The sequence below is a fragment of the Onychomys torridus genome, chromosome X (genome assembly GCF_903995425.1).
Source record: "Onychomys torridus chromosome X, mOncTor1.1, whole genome shotgun sequence".
Taxonomy (NCBI): domain Eukaryota; kingdom Metazoa; phylum Chordata; class Mammalia; order Rodentia; family Cricetidae; genus Onychomys; species Onychomys torridus.
In genome coordinates, this window is record NC_050466.1 from 54,974,242 (window position 1) to 54,995,812 (window position 21,571).

Genomic DNA, 21,571 nt, shown 5'->3' on the forward strand with positions numbered 1-21,571 from the left:
CTCTGTGGTAAATGCATTTCCTCTTCCATCTAGGCATCTAGCCAGAGTACAACTCCCAGCCTCCCTTGCAGTTAAATATGATCTGTGGGTAAGTTCTGGCCAATAGAATTCAGTGCATATGATGGACAATCCTTTTAGGTATACAGTAAAAGCCTAGGGATAACAGAATCTTACAGTACATGGATCTGAGGTTCTGAAGTCATCACCTATGAGGCAGCCTACCAAATATCCGATAAAACATTATGATACTTGTGTTTCTGGTGTTAAAATATGGAAATTTGCCAGGTGGTGGTGGCACAATCCCAGCACTTGGGAGGTAGAGCCAGGCGGATCTCTGTGAGTTCGAGGCTAGCCTGGTCTACAAAGCGAGTTCCAGGAAAGGTGCAAAGCTACACAAGAAACCCTGTCTTGAAAAACCAAAAACAACAACAACAACAACAAACAACAACAACCCCCCCCCCCCCGGAAATTCAAGGCATCCCATGTTGCGAAACTAATATAAATATTAATTAACACTTGGTCAGATATTTATAGTCTTTCTCATAGCAAATGATTCTGGTCATAACTTTAAGAACTAGGTAATTTTTTTTTTCATTATACATAAGTGAAATTAAGGCTTATGAGGTATTTAATTACTTGATCACAAGAATATAGGTAAGATGCATGGAGAAGCTATTCCAAATCATTGACATTTGAATATCCAAAATAAGTGCTTGTAGGACAAGCATGGCAATAAATGTACTATAAAGAATCTGATAAGTGCAGATAAACTCTGACGGATATTCAGAAGAGGTAGCTGGCATTCTAGGTTGAAGGAGCCACAGAAGGCCCCAGTGGAATAGGTAATTTGTTGCATTTAAAAATGATAAGAGAAACAGCAAAAGAAACATAGGGACATTCCTGTAAAAATTGACATGTAATCTGAGAAGAGACCAGAAATAGAAGAAAATTGGCATTTGTTCTAATGTTTCAAGGGAAGTTTGAGCAAGCAGTGCAGTTTTACGAAGAAAAACAGGAACTGGTAATTCAATACAAATCAAAAAAATATTTACTGAGTGCCTACCAGATGAAGGACCTTCCAAAAGTGTACGAAGGATACAGAGAAGTGATAACAAAGACACAGTCCTTGCTTTTAATGTATTTATAATCTACTAGAGGAAATGGCCATGTATGACTACAGCACAATGCTGAGCAAGATAAACATAAATAAGAATGGTAATGGGCTTCACGAGATAGATAAGTGGCATGGGAAATGACAAGGGAAGGGCATGGGACAGAAAGGTGAAATTTTATACAGGAGGTGTAATGTCAAGATTGACATTGGAGAAACCATGTCACCATTGTTGGCTAATGAACATGTGAATTCACAAAGATAATAGAACTCCAAAAAGAGGTGTTTTATTAATATTTTGAGCAAGAACTACTGCTCCATGGGTAACTAAATCTTCACATGTGATTATTATTTAAGGGACAACAAAATGAAGTTTATATTTCTGATACGGTGGTTAAAACATGGAAACAAACTTTTGTAGTGATACCAGAGTAATGGAAATTTCTATTTGAGCAAAACTGCCTGACTGCCAATGAACTCACTCATGACTAGAACAGCAAACCAGAAGGTGACAAATTTGAGTTTCATTATACCACCAGAGGCAACCAACAAAAAATCCCTGAGATGTGTCACCACTGAAGGGGCCACTTACCATGAACAGGGCTTCATAGTTTTCAATCATCTTCTGTACCACAGCTATGATGGCTGTGCTCTCTTCAGCTCTGGCTGAGCTCTGGACAGAATATTCTTTGTCTGATGACTTCTGTTTGTGAAGCAGGTTGGGTCCAAATATAGTGGCCAAGTTCAGAGATGTCATTTTGTTCCCAGTGACCTATGGGAGAAAAAAACCCACAAAGACTATTCTTATGCTGCTTTTTAAATTGCTGGATGTTCAATAAGCCACGAAATATTTTCATTAGTAATTTTTCCTTGCATGGAAAACAACACCTTTGCCAGAATCTAAGAGGACATGGTAATATGCCTTTGCTTCATATTTTGGATTGAAGATCAAAATTCAGTGATCATCTCAATAGTACATGGAAAAAATGTTGCAATTCTAAAGTGTTTATTGTCAAACTGTTACTATTCAACATCTCCAAACCATTTGTACTTAAAAAATATTGATGCTCAGTAATCCATCTATCAATGTGTCTCTTCATCTGTCCCTTTACCTCTTAATCCATAACATCTCCACTGATCCCACTCAGCATATTACTACTCTAAGCTTGACATTTTTCATGGGTCAAAATTATTTTTAACATTTCCAACAACAATCATCACAGCACAGTCATTATTTTAAAGGGCTCCCATTCTAGGAAGGAAATACACTTCTCATTCCCAGGTAGTGAGTACAAAAAAAAAGGATCTTATCAACTCCAAAGACTCCATAATTTGGAGATAGTAATATTGACAAAAAAAATCAGGAAAGAAGGAAATCATTACTTCTGATGAAAAGCAAAGTCTCTGGGTAAGGGACATTTTCACATTGGAGCACACAAAAGCATGAGGAACATATTTGGGACATTAGAGCAAGAGGATTTTGCATGGAGAAGGGAGGATTTGCCTGTTTTAAAGAGCAATCTATGGCCCCAGAAACAGCAGTGGTGTGACAACACATGGAACATGGTACCACAGTCTAGGTTTCAGGAGCTAGCTCCTGAACTACAACAGAAGAAATAATGGTAAAGCATAGTTTGCAATTGTCATGTACATAGTCAGTGTACAGAATGAGGGTGCCATACTCAGGGTGAGGATTTTTTGTTTAAATAAAAGTAACAGAAACTGATTGAGAACTGGTGAGGAATATGGAGGGGTGAGGTGGGGTCCTTCAGACTTAAACACTCTGAAGGAACAGCTGATAAAACAGACCAAGAAGGACATTTGGAGAATAGAAGAAACATGTGCTGGGAAGGAATGCTAGGGGAGTTTAAGTGTGTGATCTCCTGTGACAGATGTTCACCATGACATCCTATTTATTCCCCTCTGAATTGGATTGGAGGATGGTTCTGATGGTCTAGAGCAGAAACTTTGCAGGGTTGCAGCAGGCAGGGAGAACAGTAAGTGCAGATGCTTCTTTGAACACTCTCACAAGCAGAAACAAAAAAGAAAGACACTGGGTAGGCAGGGCGTGGCACTATCAGGAAGTACAGAATGAAGGCAGCAAAGTAATCTTTAGGTGAAAATATTAAAAAAAGAAACACACATATGTTCAATATGTTAATAAACAGAAGCATGGGCACACATGTAGAAACAAAATAGCTTTCATCTACCACTCCCCAGATCCATTTGTCCAAATGCTTTTTTTTGTTTGTTTGTTTTGAGACATGGTTTCTCTGTGAAACAGCCTTGGCTATCCTGGAACTCACTCTGTAGACCAGGCTGGCCTTGAACTCACAGAGATCCGCCTGCCTCTGCCTCCTGAGAGCTGGGATTAAAGGAGTGTTCTACCACTTCCCAGCTCAAATTCTTTCTTAAGTGCCTATTTGCACAGAAACCTGTGGTGCAGTTTTTTTCCCCCTGAAAGCTAGAGTCTCACTCCATACCCTACTTTGTAACTTGCTTGTTGTCTCTTACCAACATGTAGCATTCATCTCCCAATTTCAAACATTTCTTCACTTTTTCTTGGCCGTTAGCAGCCAATGGCATAAACTGATGATCATGATTTGCTTTAAGCACAGCCAAATGATGTGCATTTGTGTCATCTTTAGTCTTTAGTCTTCTGTTGCTATAAATAATGTACAGAAATATCTGCACAAAAGCATTGTATGTGCTTGGCTAATCACAGTCTTGGGAGTCATTTCTCCAAGTTAAATTGTTATAATAATATTTCTAATCCAGTGACTCTCTATCATGGCAGTAGTGAAATTTGTGGCAGACTATTCTTTGCTGCAGGGACTGTCCCATGGCAGGGTAGGATGGTAAGTGATCATTAAAGTCTAGTAGCACCCTTCACATCCAGATGTGCCAACTACAGGTGTTTCCACATGGGTCTCTGTGTACCTTGTATGGCAAAATTTTCCTCAGCAAGAGCTATTAGTGTGTGTGAACTTGGATTTTTCTTGTTAACTTAGCCAAGAATGCTGAGGACTATCAAGATAAAGATATACCCCCAAGCCAAGGAAGATCCACACTATTGTTGAGACAGTATGTGGTGGTCTCACATAGGGCTCAGGAATCTTCACAGAACAGCCAAGTCGAAGGCCTTTACCATGTGAAGCTCAGAACTGGTGGGAGTTTTGTCCTGTAAGCTCACTATGGAAACTCGGGTTGCTTCTTTGTTTTTAGTTGTTGTTGTTGTTGTTAAAGGATGAAACTATTTTCAGATAAACAAAGGAAAGTATTATTCTGCATGGTAAAATTTCCAAATATAAAAAGATAGTACATTTTCTGTGGGACCTTTAGTTACTCGGTCTTTTTTTTTTTTATTTTATTGACATGAAGCTCTATAAGTTTTCATTCTATTTTTCAATTCTCTTCCTGGAAATTCCTGGTTAAGGAGAAAATAAAGTATGTGTCATTTACCAATTCTTCCTTTCAGAACTTGGAGGCATCTGGAAAGCTTCCTCAGCCCCTTTTAAAGTAAAATTGGAGTTTTCTCTCTCTCTTTTTTTTAAAGCATGAAGAAACCAAAGATTTTGTTTTCACTTAAAAGAATGTTTAGTACAAGGACAATCTAGAGCTCTGTTTCCGCTCTCTCCTTCTCTGGTTGCTATTCTGGGAATGCAATACTATCCATCTGTAAGATTACACATGGATTCCAGCTGCAGCCCAATCTGCTGCACTTTGTTGCCACTTTATGTTTTGTTTTGCTATTTATTAAATTTTGAAGAAATCTTGTTCCTGGACATCTCCTACCTTTGCTCCCCATGTTTTAATATATGCACATATGGACTTTAGTTAGTTAGTTAGTTAAAGTATATACAGTCTGTCTAGGTAATGGAAGCACTCAAAACCAGGCCATTACTGCATGATTTAGTTAGCCAGCCAATTCCAGGAAATCTTCTATCTTCACTAAGTAAGCATCCCAGATAATTTCTAAACACTGTATAAATAGCATGTATTAAAAGTCCAGAGTTTCCAGATATCAACTAGGGGCTTTCCAAAGACTTTTTCAGTTATTTCTCTAGAACAGCTTATGTGAAAAGCAGCTGCTCCCATGGTCATTATTTTATAGATAGTGGGGCAAGAAGGCCCAGAGCCAGGAGGAGGTAGAACAGTGAGTAGGAAGTGAAGCCATACAGCTGTGCTGGTGCCAGCCTTTTGTATATTTCATTATCTGGGTATACCCTTGGTTGACAGACCCTATAAGAACATGGGGAGATGGGAAAATGATTTTTAAAGTAAAGCTTGAGGAGGCTGAGGGAAGGGAGGCATGTAGTGGGCAGCCATTCCAGCTTTGATCTGGAAGTTCCAACCCCCATTGAGGCTTTGGTAACTGCCATGCCTACAAGGCTGGGCTGATAGAGAACCCTGAAGACTAGAGATCCGGATGGGCAGGCTTGCTTGGTTCCTGGACCCTGGACGCTGGAGGTAGACAGAGCAGACTTCTCCAGAAAACACCGCCAGACTGCGCCACACCTTTCCCAGACCCTATCCCTTCACTTGTAAGTTTCCCCACAAAATAAACCTCCCTTTTAACTACATGGAGTGACCTTAATAATTTCACCAATAGAGGCAGAATCTTTACCATATCTAGCTTACCATAACTTAGAAGCAAGTACCTCCTCAAAGATCAGAAAGCATGGCTCCACATTGGGTCTTTGGTGCTTCCTATATAGTTCCTTTGAGAGTTGATGGCAGCTCTGGCCTCTCTCATGAAACAAATGTCTAGTCACACTATATTTTCTGTGCAATGTCAGCAGAGTCTTAAACTCTGACAAACCACCCTTAGGAGGTTTGGGTTGTATTCCTACCATAATCTTTTTTTCTTGTTAAAAAACAGGAAATGGAGTGTTTCTTAAACCTGGAAATTTCTTTTTTTCTCTAAGTGGCAGAGCAAATAGCAAGCTAACATAGAACAAAACAAAATTAACATAAGACAAAAAATTCAATAAAATACCATAATTTCCCCCAAAACACCACCAATGGGTTGACCTCAATATATACATATACTTTTCTGATATATCTTCATGAACTTACCAATGAAGAGTGCACTGAGTTTTAAGCACATATTAGAAAGGACATGATGTTTTCACTTTGCAGATGAGGAAGTGTAGGCCTTTCCCAGCCCTGACTCTGCTTTCCCTTCTCTTCCTCTTTCAAAGAGACAAGGCTCTGGCAAGGCTTTGTGAGCCTCCAGGCTTTTTTAAAAACTAATCTGAGTCAGCTTTCTTCCATGCTGCAATCCGTAATGAAGTGATGACCTAACAAATGCCTTACAAACTAACAAATAGGTTTGAGAAGAATTGGAGAAATGCTCTGTTATTTGTCCATAATTTACTATGTATTATTTTGCCTTGTTCTATTCTTCTGCCTATTCTGTGTTTCCTACTTGTTCATGCAACTAAACAATTCTAAGTAAATAACCTCCTCTTTGTTTCTCTACCTCTACCCTTAACTTTTATTAGAAGGGTTCAGCTAACTCCTATTCCTATTCTATACTTATGTGGTCCATCTACTCAAGCCCCTACAAGGTTGGTATTTAATATTCTCCATGGAGCTATTTTAAGGTCTTCTAGCTCATGTCTATCCCTTCTCTGAATGTCTGTTTGCCTTCTGTCTTCATCTCCTCTACCTCTAGACTCCAGTTTTCTCTACTGCCATTGATACAAAAGCTTCCTAACATGTATTCTCTCTGTCTCTCTTTCTCTGTCTCTCTCTCTGTGTAATTAATCTACAGCATAGATTATATCATCTGTTTCCCAGTGCTCCCAAAGTTCATATCCTAGAAGAATAAAGAATCTACATGCAGAAGCATTCAGTAATCTATGAACATGCCCCAATTTCCTGCCATCCCCTCAGTACTACTCTGCTCTGTAGCCTTAATCCAACATGCTGCTTGCTTATAGTCACTTCTAACCCGTCCAAGGAAGTAATGCTGTCCTTCCATTTTCCCTGCTGTTTTAACTAAGTAACTTAGACTGGCTGAAGGCTGAAGGACAGCTGGACATTCACTACTTGCAGAATCCATCTGATCACCAGCCAGTATGGTGACATGTATGAATTGATGAAAGAGACCCTTCTGCAACAGCTTTTTACTGTTATTTACATGATACTGTCCTAATGACTTTGCAAATCTAAAGGGTATATGGTACTTCTCCAGAGTGGTAATCTGTATAAACGTGCCAGTTATATTGTCATAAGTGGAAACTCCCTGGAGGACATGTGCTAAGTTACCTAACCACTCTCCCTCAGTTTATACCCATGAAAAGTGGGCAGAATGACATTTTTCTTATCTATTCAAAGGATTAGGTATTATGGTAGAAAATCAACACATGATAGAAGGAGTCATAGATGGTAGCTAGGATCCTAGCAGGCTAAGATGAATCTATATTTTCATCTAGGAATAGTGTCTTATGTGGGGCATGAGTAATGGAGTCTTGTTGAGCTTTGAACTAAAAACTGGGTGTCTGAAAATTATTCTCTAAAGGCAATATGGTAGCAAGTTGGACTGGACTTTTTGCTTTCCTCAGTGCCTTTTTAATCACCCAAGACTCAGCTTTCTCCTTCTTACATAGTACTTAAGGAACACCAGAGAGGCAATTGGCATACCTTCCAATCAGGGCTATGTTTCCACTCAGTCACTAGACTCTACAGCTTCCATTATCTCTATAGTCCATAAAGGCTGACACCCAGACAGATAATGTAACTATGCAACAATTATGAGAATTATAGTCTACCCATGGAAGAGCTGTGTATGTTGAAATAAGGTGTCAGGACCATATGATGAAACCTGAAGCCAGTGGGGGTTTCACTAATTATAACTGTTACTGAGAAAAATGGCTACCTTGGGAAAGTTCAAGTTCCGTTCTCACACTCCTAGTGGGAAGGAGGAGGAGAAATGCAGAATTGCTTTTCTCAACTATGGCAAAAAAAAAAAAATTACATATGTCCATGCCCTGTGGGAACTACATTTGACAAACATAGAAGTCCATCATACAGCTAAGCTCTGCTTAATAATTTAAATAACAGCATTTGTAGTTAAGTATGATTGGAACTGTGGTTAAGTAAGATTGGAACACCTCTGGCTCCTTTTTGTTGATTTATGGTACATGCTAACCTATTAATGGCTCTGAGGCCTCTTGGGAAAACTAACATCAGAGAGAAGTATGACTATGTGAAATCAAAGAAGGAAATGGGGTCCTCTACGAGGGTGAAGATTTTGACCAATGATGAAACTGTAAAACGCTTGAACATGTGAGTGTGAACAAAGAGAACCATAGCCTCAAATCTCATATGAGAGAAGGGATCATACTAGCCCTGAACTGGGATCAGTTTCAACTAGAATTTTTTAAATGGTCTATGAAACTTTTGCAAAAGTGCCTTTAACAATTGACCTTAAGTGGCACTGCTATATAATAATAAAAACCAGAACCTCCAGTACAGTCCATACTTGACTTAAAAGCAGAATAGAAGCTCTGTCTCATTCAGCAAATGCCTGTTTTGGAGAAGTAATTTAATGAATGAAAGGACTTCTCTACACAAATGCAGATGAGATAAGGGGTGTGTGTGTCACATTTTGATTCCAAGTCAGCAAAACAGATTTAGCCAGTTACAAGAATGGTTTCCTTCTTGCACTCCCACATTTCATTTTTACACATTTTCAAACCCTTCTATAGCCAATTGTTTATTTTCCTCTCACAAATGAAAGTTTAGGCTTGAGTAAACATCTTTGTGGAAAATAGGAGCCTCATTTTGAGGCATCATTGAAATGTCAAGGAGGTCAACAGTTTTAATGAAACAGCCCCCAAAGAAGGCCCTGGGAGGGCAACACAAAAAACATAAACATCTAAGTCAGCGGACTTGTGATTGCATTTATAATGGCCATGAAAACAAATCTTTCAGCATGTCAGTGATGTGTAATCTACATTAGATGGAGGTAAGAAGACCCACTCTAAATGTGGGTGATGTCATTCCCTAGGCTGGGGTCCCTATTGAATAAAAAGGAGAAAGTAAGCTGTCAGCAGACATCTCTCCCCTCTCTCTCACTATAGACACAGTGTGACCCCTTGCTGCTTGTTCCTGTCAGTATGACTTCCTTATCAGGACAAACAAACCCCTCCTTCCTTCAGTGGCTATTGTCAGGTATTTTGTTGATGTAATGAGATAAGTAACTAATGCGGATGGTGAGCTGTCTTGTTTTCTAGTTGAAACGTATGGCCATATTGAAGGTTTGTGCTTTAACAGCTAGAACAACAGATGAACAATAGAAAAGAAGTCACTCTAAAGGTAGCATACCTCTTGTCCATCTTTGCTGACATTATCATCGGCATGCCTGGCCACAATGGAGAGGAACTGTAGGAGGCGGTGGAGGGTGTCGCAGTTGCAGGGAGGTAGAAGGTAGATGAGGAGTTGCAAGGTGCCCAGTTGTTCTTCTGGTTCCAACACTACACAAGGCAGAGAGAGACATTATGAGTAAGACCAGAGGGGCTAACACTGGACACTGAGGTTAGGTTTCATCTACACTACCTTAAGAACAAAGTTACCCAGGCCAGCCCTACTTTGTAACTTAACCCATTTTCCCACTACGTTAGCAGCTTAGCTACAAAAAACTATGAAACATATAGAGAACAGTTGGACAGCCAGAGAAATCATGAGAAAGATAACTCCATTTTCCTTATTTCCATCAGCCTCCTTTCTCTTACTCATTACTCAGACTGACTTAATAATGGGTTTTAGTACACACTGATCCATTGACAGTAGCTCGGCATTGATGAATGTTCTGAAAGTTTTATAAATGTGTTTAAGGGCCTTTTCTCTTGAACAATATACCAGGTATAGACTTTTGTTGGCAATATCCAAGATATGTGACAAAGACACTGTCTTCTCACTGGAATTGCTGCTTTGCAGGAAGAAATGTGAGCAGGCTGGCATATCTCTGACATTTCCCTTCTCCTCTTCTCCAACCTTTCTCCTTCTCTGGGGTCTGTGTGCTAGACACAGCTCCTTTAAAAGCACTGGCACTGGGCTATGCCATTTTGCTTCCACTGAGAATGTTGTTTGCCCTCTTTCTTACTCTGGGTTCTTTGGCTTCCTTCTTCCTCATACCAAAAGCCAGGATTCATTTTTAGGCACAGACTCAATGCAAGCTCTTGCCAGCACTTCAAAGAATCAACTTATAGCACTTTCTACTTTCCTGGGGTCATTTGGAAACATCTGAAATTCTTCTTGGCTTTTTCTGTTCATTTTAGCCCAGCTTTCTTCTTGCTAGTTTCCCCCAGGGTATATCTCAGAAAATCCCCCAAATAGCCCATTCATTAGAGACCAATAAAGGCAAAAGCAGTTACTGGAAAACACATGTACAAAATTTTCATGAGTGAGCTGGACATCCTGCTGTTTCAAGGATATGTTCCTGCAAATCTGGCTTTGTTACATACAGAGAGTGTTGATGAATGCTGTGTATAGCTCCCTGGTGAGAAGTGGGTCAGGCATGTCCCTGAGGAACTCCTTCAACAAGGCTGCCACATCATGAACACTGTGTTCCTCTTCCAGACAGACATCAATCCCACGGTCAAATTCATCACGCAACTGGAAAATCAACAGTTCAAGTATCAGTTACATAAGACTCAGGGTTAATTTGACAAGAAGCTTCATATAGTCAGTGACACCTTAGAACCATCTATCCTCAGTGTTTAGTGCTCACCCCCCAAAAAGTGTTTTGATGGACAAAATCAGGTATTAAGTCTGCACAGATCACAAGAATGGAAAAAAAAGAAAACAAGATGTCACTTTGAGCTACAGACTACACATACTAGTTATAAATGCAAATATGTATTTATATAAATGTATTATATATATATATATATATATATATATATATATATATATATATATTTGAATGCGTTATTACAAAACTAGTTGTGGATTTGTTGTTAATGGTATACACAGAGGGATTAGATAACAAGAATCAAGAAGTTGGGAGTAAGGGCTAAGAGTTAGAAGAGAATTTAGGTCAAGGGTTAATTGTGCGAGAACTATTATACAACACTTGTGCATGTCACCAAACACATCACATTGGAATTTTGATAGTTGACTAGAACACCAACAAAAACAAATCAAAAACATTTGATAAATCACAAAACTAAGAATGTGGATGAGATATAGTATAATGAAGGCTTAAAAGATGATACATTGAAATGAAAGTTATCTTAAATTTGTCAGAGTAGCCTTATGAGCAATGACCAGAAAGCTTCTCAGACTTAATAATTATACAAACCCTACTAACAAGGATAGCAGAAGGAAAAAATGATAATAAGATGGCAGAGATAATATGCCCTGGTTTTGTCTCTGACAGTTTGATGTCCCTTCCACATTGTTCTCTGTTGTATAAATTATTATGCAAGTCCATGGATAGATAGTATAAGAAACTTCTGTAAGACTTCTTTAGTTCATTCATTCATTTATTCATCCATTCATTCAACAAAGACTCATCACATTATGCTGGGTCTCAGCCCCTATTATTGATTCTCAAAATATGCAAGTACACTAGCAAATAGAGAGGCAAAGTCCGTAAGCCAACTTCATTCCTTAGAAGCAGAGATATAACGTAGATAAGTAGGTAACACCACAAATGACAAGTTCTTACTTCATAAATATTCATATTTCCCCTCCTCTCTTTGTGGGTACAGGATGTATGTGAACATGTGTGTGCAGGTATACAAATGTGGAGGCCAGGGAATGGTGTTGAGTGTTTTTCTTTATCACTGGACTTCTTATGCCCATGAGATAAGATCATTTACTGAACTGAACCTGGAGTTTTCCATTTCTTGAGTAGGCTGGAGGTCATAAAGCTTCAGGGATTCCTTTGTCTCTACTTGCCTTCCCTCACCCCTAGTGCTCACTTTATAGGTATGTGGTCATGCTAGGCTTTTTATGTGGGTGCTGGGAACCAGAACTCATGCTTACATACCAAGAGCCATCTCCCCAGCCCTAGCTCTTATTTTCTGAAGAAAAAGTGCAGGTATCTAAAAGTTATATTAAAACATAAAATAGTGAGTTAATTATCCATCCATTCATTTCATGCTTGAATTTAGTTCTAAATTACCACTAATTACATCTTATTGAGTGAGTAATCCTTAAGTAAATCCCTATTCAAAAAAAACTTCCCTTTTTTATGGATCCAAAAATGTTAAGGAATAATTGCTGGCACTCATCATCTGTCCACTTGATGTAAATACCAATCACTGCCCTCAATTGCTCACTGATTCCAGACAATTTTCCATTAGCATTTACAAGACAGCCAGAACGAGGAGTGCTCCCATAGCATTACTGCAATCAAGCTAGTTCAGATACAGCATGATTTTTTCCTGAACACACACATACAGCATGGACACACATACACACACACACACACACACACACACAGAGAGAGAGAGAGAGAGAGAGAGAGAGAGAGAGAGAGAGAGAGAGAGAGAGAGAGAGAGAGACAGGGAGACAGGGAGACAGAGAGAGGCAGAGAGAGACAGAGACAAAGACAGAGAGAGGTGGGTCATGAAAGGAGCTTGTTAAATCACATGATATTGAATTGAATTTCTAAATTTCTATAATCCTGAGAAGAAAGGGGTGAAGGGGACTGCTGCTGAAAGGATGATTCAATAAGACATTATTAATAAAGGTATTCCTTCATTTTATATCGGTATGAGGCCTAGAAGACAGTTTTATATTTTACAACTGTCATGGTGATATGGTGTTATTCACTCATCTTGTGTAATTATTAAGAATACAAATAAACAAGAACCAAAAGAGATACATGATAGGGTATTTACTTCAACATACAAACAAATAAATTCAACTAAAATTTCTACTTGGATTAACTTTTAAATTGTAGAGTTCTTTATTTTCTTCAGTTTCAACCAATAGGAGAACAATAACATTGTAGCCATCTTTTGCTAACAATGGGTTCTGTTTGTTAAAGGATGGTTTGCCTTTTAGGAAGCTACCACAACCCCCAAAACCTATCTGATCAAAGGAAACTAGCCTTGACAATCTAATATCAAATTTCTGTCAGAAGAATGAAGTGTAATGCTGGGAAAAAAACAAAAACAAACAAACAAACAAAAAACAAGGATCACAGTTTATCATGAGAAATGAATCATGGACCAATGGTTCTATAGAAGCTTATAAAGCATCTATTTTTCATCAGATTAGATGAGAGTACGTATGGCATTTTCCTAGTACATTTGGTTAAAACCGGCTACTACAAAATTAAGTTCTATTTGGGCATGTCCAGAAATATTCCTTCAGTGTTTTCACCCCAACTCCACTCTTCTAAGCTTCTGAGTTGTTTCATCTCCTGGGATTTAACTATACCATAATCGGATGGAAGGTTGGGGAAAGATAGTCAGAGGGAATTTACATAAACTTGAACTTTCCACCTAGTAATTCAATGAAAATGTCAAGGTAAATGGACAATATAACCTTCAGTTTTCACTTACTTGTCTTACTCTCTTTTTTGAGCTTCCAACTCGAAATATCCCCACTGTCTGGAGGCCTGTAAATAAGCAAACAAAACAACAGGTTTTTTTTTTTTTTTTTTTTAATGATTGAGACACTGAATGAAACAGTGCAGAAGGCTTGTACAGAGCTGTGACATGCTGAACAGCAGTGACTTCACAGTGTTCAATGGCACTTCCATATGCCATACTATTCACCTTCGCCAGATACATAGTTGACCCTTTAAACATTGGAATTATTTTACCTTAAATGTTTGGGGATGAGAATTTTTTCCCATGTGAGTCACTATTGATGTTATAAGTCAGAGAGATCTTTTTTATAGGCATTGGCCCTATAATTCTATATCTATGGCATGATTCTAAGATGATCAAAAATGTGAACAGAGACAGCTACACAGACGAGGTCAGAGTAGGACCATTTATAAAAGAAAAACAAGCTGTGCATTTGGAGCTAACTTGGGTCCACTCATATGACAGACTATTGTACATCCTTTTTAAATGACATCTATAAGAAATTTTTATAAACATAAAAACTGTATCCTACCATCAAGTGAGAGCAGTGGCATTCTCTTCATGTATATATCTATATATACATTTACACTTCTATCTATCTATCTATCTATCTATCTATCTATCTATCTATATATCTACAGATATAAATATCATATGTACTTATATATAGGTATAGATATAGATTTATTTATACATATATATGTATATATATATATGTAGTATGATTTCAACTAAGTGATAGATGTATATATTTTTTCAGGGAGTTTTAAAGGCTCATTAGAAATAAACTGAAATTTAAAGTGATTGCATCTTTTTTTTTTTTTTTTTGAGATGGGGTTTCACTGTGTAGCCCTGCCTGTCCTGGAACTTGATCTGTAGATCAGGCTGGCTTTGAACTCACAGAGATCCACCTGTTTCTGCCTCCCAAGTGCTGCAATTAAAGGTGTGCACCATCACTGTCCAGCTGTGTTTGTTTCTTAATTGTTTAACTGTTCTACATTTTATAGATTTTTCTTTAAAAAGTATGTTTTCCTTATGAATATAAAAAAATCTATTTCAAATTTGATAACGAGCCGAAGTTCCTATAAATTCCATTTTTAAAAAATTATTTAGAATAATGAAATAAGTTATAATATTTTATTTCTTGTGGGGAAATTGAAGCTGAAGAAATATCTTGGTAGTTAAGAGCACTTGCTGTTCTTCCACAGAACCCAGGTTTGTTTTCTAGCACCTAGCACATAGCAGCTTGCAAACCTTTGCAACTCCACTTCTGGGAAATTCAACACCCTCTTTGGCCTCTGAAGATAGCTGCATGCATGTGGTGTACAACAATAACCTTAGATCCACACACAAACATAAAATAAGTCTTTAAAAAAATTAGTCTTTAAATATAGCAAACACTCTTACTACCACATATTGGAAATTTTAACAATAGTTATTAAATGACATTGACTTTTCTGTCAATATTCACATAAGGTTTGTAAATGAGTCAATGTGGCTTTTAATGTCTTAATCTGCATTTTCATCTTCCTCTGTTTTTTTTTTCTGTCTTCCTACACACTTGATTTGGTAAAGAAATAGCATTAAGTTCCCACTGTACATATCCCCACTGACTAGATCTGGGTATTCTGTAATGTCATTTATATGATTTCCCTCTCCCTTTAATTTCACAATAACATGAGAGTTAAAGCATGAGGTTTTTATGGCCAGGTGTAATTATCAGTGGTAAGAACATTATAAAATACATATTGTTCCTTCAGAAGACACAGATGTTTATCCATTTCCTTTCTTTCCTTTGGAGACAGTCTCACTATGTGAACCAGGCTGATTTCTCATTCACAAAGATCTACCTGTCTTTGCCTCCTGAATGCTGGGGTTAAAAGCATGTGATACCATACATGGTTTCCATTTTCTGGAGACTCCTTCATCATCACTAATGAGGAGCATTATCTACATCTTTTACATTTTTTCATTGTCAAGTACAAGAATGGTGCTAGACTGGAGGAGCCAGTGGCCATCTGAAACCACTTGAATATAGTTATCAAGAGTAAAGCCGGTAAACAGAGAATCCTCATAGTATTTTTTGAATTCAGACTCCCAGCATATAAATAAGGATTATAGGGCACTGGAACAGGTAGGGGGATATTCTCCTTAATCTGCTTTCATCTAAGTTTCTTTCTCCTGTGACTGAAAGAATTCTGACTAGTGCAATACATCATTAATTGGAAAGAATTGAAAACTTTATAACATTACTTCTTTCTATCCAGAAACAACAAAGCAAAGGCTTGCAGTTCTCTTCACAGGGCCTTTATACTATAGGCAATCAACATGTATCTTTTGCATCAGTATTAACTATTTCATTATTATATGGTATCAATGATTCTTGATTTATCTCAAAATAATTTTTTTACATTTTGATATTAAGTACTGATACCTTTATTTTATGTGTACATTTTGCCTGCTTGTATATACTGCACCACATCGCTGATGCCAATGATGCCCAGAAGAGGGAGTTAGATCTTCTGAACCTGGAGCTAAGGGTAGTTATGAGCTACTTTGTGGGGTCTAGAAACTTATGTCATGTCTTTTTTTGTAGCAGCAAATGCTCTTAGCTACTGATCTATCTCTCCTGCCCAAAATGTTAACACTTTTTAGTTGGGTTTCCAAAGGGTTTTATATTTTGTTAGAAAATACAATAGAATAAACATCCCATTTATCAATTCTGTTTTTTAAAAATGTTATCCTGAAGTTCCAGAGGATTTGAGAGAATTGTAGTGGGAGGCTGGTTATTGCTGATTTGCATCTGTATGCATGGACACTCTGTTTAGGGGTAAGGATGCTTTGTTTGGGGGTAAGGATGCTTTGTTTGGGGGTAATCTCCTTATTATGGTTGTTAATTTGCTTCCTAAATGAGACCAAATCCCAACCTAATTTATGTTTTCTACTTCTTTTGTAAGCCTAAAATCTGAGATTCAGTTTAGAGTAGAATACAGAATTGTATTTCTTCCTCTGTAAAGTGATATTAAGCACCTGCTTCAAAAATGTATGTACTGATTCTATTAATCAGAGAATATAGAATACTTAGAATAATGTTTGATATGTTCTATTATTTAGAGAAAGACAAGCTACAAATTGGTTTGATGCAATGTAAAAAACAAAACAACATGACATCTTAGAAATATTGTATTTTCCCAAGTTTATATTTTTTTATTCTTAGATGGCTTCTGAATACTCAAAATTTCAACAAAATAAAAATATCAGAGGGGGATTTTTACAAGAGTAGAACTATTCATTAGGATGGATTTCTTTAAGCTGTTCAGAAACGCCCATTTCTATTAGATAAATTCTTCATTCATTGCAGTTTTGCACTGGGTATTAATTCTGATATGTTTCAATCGACTCTAACACATTTTGGTTTTTGAGTTGGATTTATTTTTTTAAGGTAGAACAAATGACAGTCTTTGGATCAACAATGCCTTTTTCTGACATAACTTCACAGTGATTTTCCTCAGAGACAAAGTACAGTTTAGTCATTTAATAAGCAGGACTTTTTTTTTTCAAGATTTATTTATTATGCATACAGAAAAGGGCGCCAGATCGCATTACAGATGGTTGTGAGCCACCATGTGGTTGCTGGGAATTGAACTCAGGACCTCTGGAAGAGCAGTCAGTGCTCTTAACCTCTGAGCCATCTCTCCAGCCCATAATAACCAGGAGTTAAGGCACTCATTTAAAAAAAAAAAAAAAAGGATACACTGAAAAGACACTGATCTCAAAAAGAACTTGGCTGAGTCTTGTCCCTGAAACTGATGTGATCATCTCTCTCCCCTTTTATCAAAAACTGCAATGGACACCAGACCCAGAAGCGCCTGAATCTCAGGCCTAGAGAAATGAGGACAGGTATAATAAGCAATAGATCCCACTCTAAACACAGCCTCAATCCCAGAAGCATCCTTTGACTCTCTGCGAGCCTTTTGTCTGACTTTTGTAGCTTCTGGAAATTTGAAATGCTTAAGGAATTTTGACTTAAGAATAGAGAAGACATTTAAAATGATATATAAGAGAGGAAGGGTTGGGTACATGAATATTGATGAAGCCAATAAAAATTTTCAAGAATAATTTTGGAGAGGGTAGAAAAAGGATCTCTGATAAATACTTAAAAGACTAAAGTGAGTTTTTCCAAGACTGCAGGCACACCCTGCAGTCTCCACACCCTGCCCCCACACCCATTTGCCCAAGAGACCAGCCCCCAGCTCCCATCCGCCCTGGAACTCCCATCTGGACCAGAGAGACCCTCGGGTGGACACTACAACCTCAACGCTTTGCCCCCACATGCATCTGCTGGAGACCCCAGCCACTTCTGGAGACTTAGAGACCAGTGTCCAGCATTCCATCCTGCCCCGGAACTCCCATCTGGACCAGAGAGCCCCTAGCTCCCATCTGCCCAGGAACTCCCATCTGGACCAGAACTTCCATCCTGTACCGGACAAGAGGAGCTCCCATTTGGACAAAATGAGACCCCAGGGACTTCCAGAGACTCAGAGTCCAGCCCTCCAGCTCCTATCCGGCCAGCACTCTCATCTGGACCAGAGAGAGGCTCCCTAAATCTGTCAGCTCTGTCTGCACCAAGTACACTGATAAGACCAAGAACCAACACACAAAGAGATGGGCAGACGCCAAGGCAGAATTACATACAACAAAATAAAGAGCAATACAGCATCACCAGAACCTAGCCCTTCTCCAACAGCTAGACCTGAATGGAAGAAGAAGAAGAAGAAGAAGAAGAAGAAGAAGAAGGAGGAGGAGGAGGAGGAGGAGGAGGAGGAGGAGAAGAAGAAGAAGAAAACGAAAACAACCTTATAAGTAACATCATGAAGAGGCTAGAGCCTTATATAGAAGAAATCAAAAATAAAGTAGAGGAAAAGACAAACAAAAAAAGGGAAGAACGTTATAAAAAACTAGAGGAAAGGACAATTAAAGCAGAAGAAAAAAATAAGTCTCTGAAAGAAAATCATGAAAAAGCAAGGGAGACAGTCCAAGACCTGAAGAGGGAAATAGAAAAAATGAAGAAGACACTAGCAGAAGGAATGCTGGAAATAGAAAATCTGAGTAAACAAACAGGAACTTCAGAGGCAAGTATAACCAACAGAATGCAAGAGATGGAAGAGAGGATCTCTGGTGTTGAAGATGCGTTAGAAGAAGTAGATTCATCAGTCAAAGAAAACACTAAAACCAACAAAGTCATGACCCAAAATGTCCAAGAAATTTGGGACACCATGAAAAGACCAAACCTACGAATAATAGGGATAGAGGAAGGAGAAGAATACCAACTCAAAGGCACAGAAAATATATTTAACAAGATCATAGAAGAAAACTTTCCCAACTTAAACAAGGAAATGCATATGAAGATACAAGAAGCCTATAGAACACCAAACAGACTAGGACCCTCAAAAAATTCCCCTCGCCACATAATAAACAACTAAACGTACAGAATAAAGAAAGAATATTAAGGGCAGCAAAGGAAAAAGGACAAGTGACTTATGAAGGCAAGCCCATCAGAATAACACCTGATGTCTCAATGGAGACTTTGAAAGCCAGAAGGACCTGGACAGATATAATGCAGACACTAAGAGACCATGGATGCCAGCCTAGACTAATATACCCAGCAAAACTTTCAATCATCTTAGATGGAGTGAACAAGTCCTTCCAAGACAAAACCAGATGTAAGCAATTCTTATCCACAAACCCAGCTCTACAGAAAGCACTAGAAGGAAAATTCCAACCTAAGGAAGGCAGATACACCCATGAAAACACAGGCAATAGATAACACCACAGCAATAATCTCCAAAGAAGAGAAGTACACACACACTATAACCAAAAAATAAAAATAATAATAGGAATGAATAATCACTGGTCATTAATATCCCTTAATATCAATGGACTTAATTCACCTATAAAAAGACACAGACTAACAGAATGGGTACGAAAACAGGACCCATCGTTCTGCTGCATACAAGAAACACACCTCAAATTCAAAGACAGACACCTCCTAAGAATAAAAGGCTGGGAAAAGACTTTCCAATCAAATAGTCTTAAGACACAAGCTGGTGTAGCCATCTTAATATCCAGCAAAATAGACTTTAAACTAAAATCAATCAAAAGAGATGATGAAGGACATTACATACTCATCACAGGAAAGATCCACCAAGATGAAGTCTCAATTCTGAACATTTATGCCCAAAACACCAGGGCACCCACATATGTAAAAGAAACATTACTAAAGCTTAAATCACACATAAAACCCCACATATTAATAGTGGGAGACATCAACACCCCACTTTCACCTCTGGACAGATCCGCCAAATTGAAACTTAACAGAGACATGATGGTCTTAACTGATGTTATGGCTCAAATGGAGTTAATTGGTATCTACAGAACATTCCACCCCCCCCAAAAAAAGCAAGAATATAACTTCTTCTCAGCACCCCATGGAACCTTCTCTAAAATCAACCACATACTTGGCCACAAAGCAAATCTCAACAGATACAAAACAATTGGAATAACCTCCTGTGTTCTATCAGACCACCATGGTTTACAGTTAGATTTCAACAACAGAAATAACTACAGAAATCCTACAATCTCATGGAAACTGAATAATGCTCAACTGAATCACCAATGGGTTAAGGAAGAAATAAAGAAAGAATTTGAAGACTTCCTAGAGATCAATGAAAATGAATACAACACATACCCAAACTTATGGGACACTATGAAAGCAGTACTAAGAGGGAAATTCATAGCACTAAATGCCCACATAAAGAAGCTGGAGAAATCTCACACTAGTGACTTGACAGCACACCTGAAAGCCCTTGAACAGGAAGAAGCAAAATCTCGCAGGAGGAACAGACGCCGGGAAATTATCAAATTGAGAACTGAAATCAATAAAATAGAAATAAAGAGAACAATACAAAGGATTAATGAAACAAAGAGTTGGTTCTTTGAGAAGATCAACAAGATAGACAAGCCCTCATCCAAACTAACCAAAAGACAGAGAGAGAGCATCCAAATTAACAAAATTAGAAATGAAAAGGGGGCCATAACAACAGACAATGAGGAAATCCAGAGAATCATCAGGTCATACTTCAAAAACCTCTACTCCACAAAACTGGAAAATCTAAAAGAAATGGATAATTTTCTGGATAGGTACCACATACCTAAGTTAAATCAAGACCAGATAAACCATTTAAATAGTCCAATAACCCCTAAGGAAATAGAATCAGTCATTAAAAGTCTCCCAACCAAAAAAAGCCCAGGACCAGATGGTTTCACTGTAGAATTCTACCAGATCTTCAAAGAAGACTTAATACCAATACTCTTTAGATTGTTCCACACAATAGAAGCGGAAGGTATATTACCAAACTCCTTCTATGAGGCTACAATTACCCTGATTCCTAAACCAAACAAAGATGCAACAAAGAAAGAGAACTACACACTGATCTCCCTCATGAACATTGATGCAAAAATACTCAATAAAATTCTGGCAAACAGACTCCAAGAACACATCAAAACAATTATCCACCATGATCAAGTAGGCTTCATCCCAGGGATACAAGAGTGGTTCAACATATGAATGTCCGTCAATGTAATACACCATATAAACAAACTCAAAGAAAAAAACCACATGGTCATCTCACTAGACGCAGAAAAGGCATTTGACAAAATCCAACACCCCTTCATGATAAAGGTCTTGGAGCAATCAAGAATACAGGGAACATACCTAAACATAATAAAGGCAATCCACAGCAAGCCAACAGCCAACATCAAATTAAATGGAGAGAAACTCAAAGCAATACCACTAAAATCAGGAACAAGGCAAGGCTGTCCCCTCTCCCCCTACTTA

General features: G+C 38.1%; 1 protein-coding gene across 3 annotated transcripts in view; it reads right to left on the reverse strand.

Moving 5' to 3' along the window:
• Arhgap6 (Rho GTPase activating protein 6) overlaps positions 1–21,571 on the reverse strand; it is a 254,670-nt gene that overhangs the window by 27,757 nt on the left and 205,342 nt on the right. For all 3 annotated transcript variants that reach the window (XM_036175165.1, XM_036175166.1, XM_036175167.1), the window contains exons 6-9: positions 13,645–13,700; positions 10,588–10,738; positions 9,449–9,597; positions 1,704–1,883 (exon numbers count right to left, since the gene is read on the reverse strand). In XM_036175165.1, coding sequence (XP_036031058.1) covers positions 1,704–1,883; positions 9,449–9,597; positions 10,588–10,738; positions 13,645–13,700 — 536 coding nt within the window. The remainder of the gene's footprint in view (positions 1–1,703; positions 1,884–9,448; positions 9,598–10,587; positions 10,739–13,644; positions 13,701–21,571) is intronic.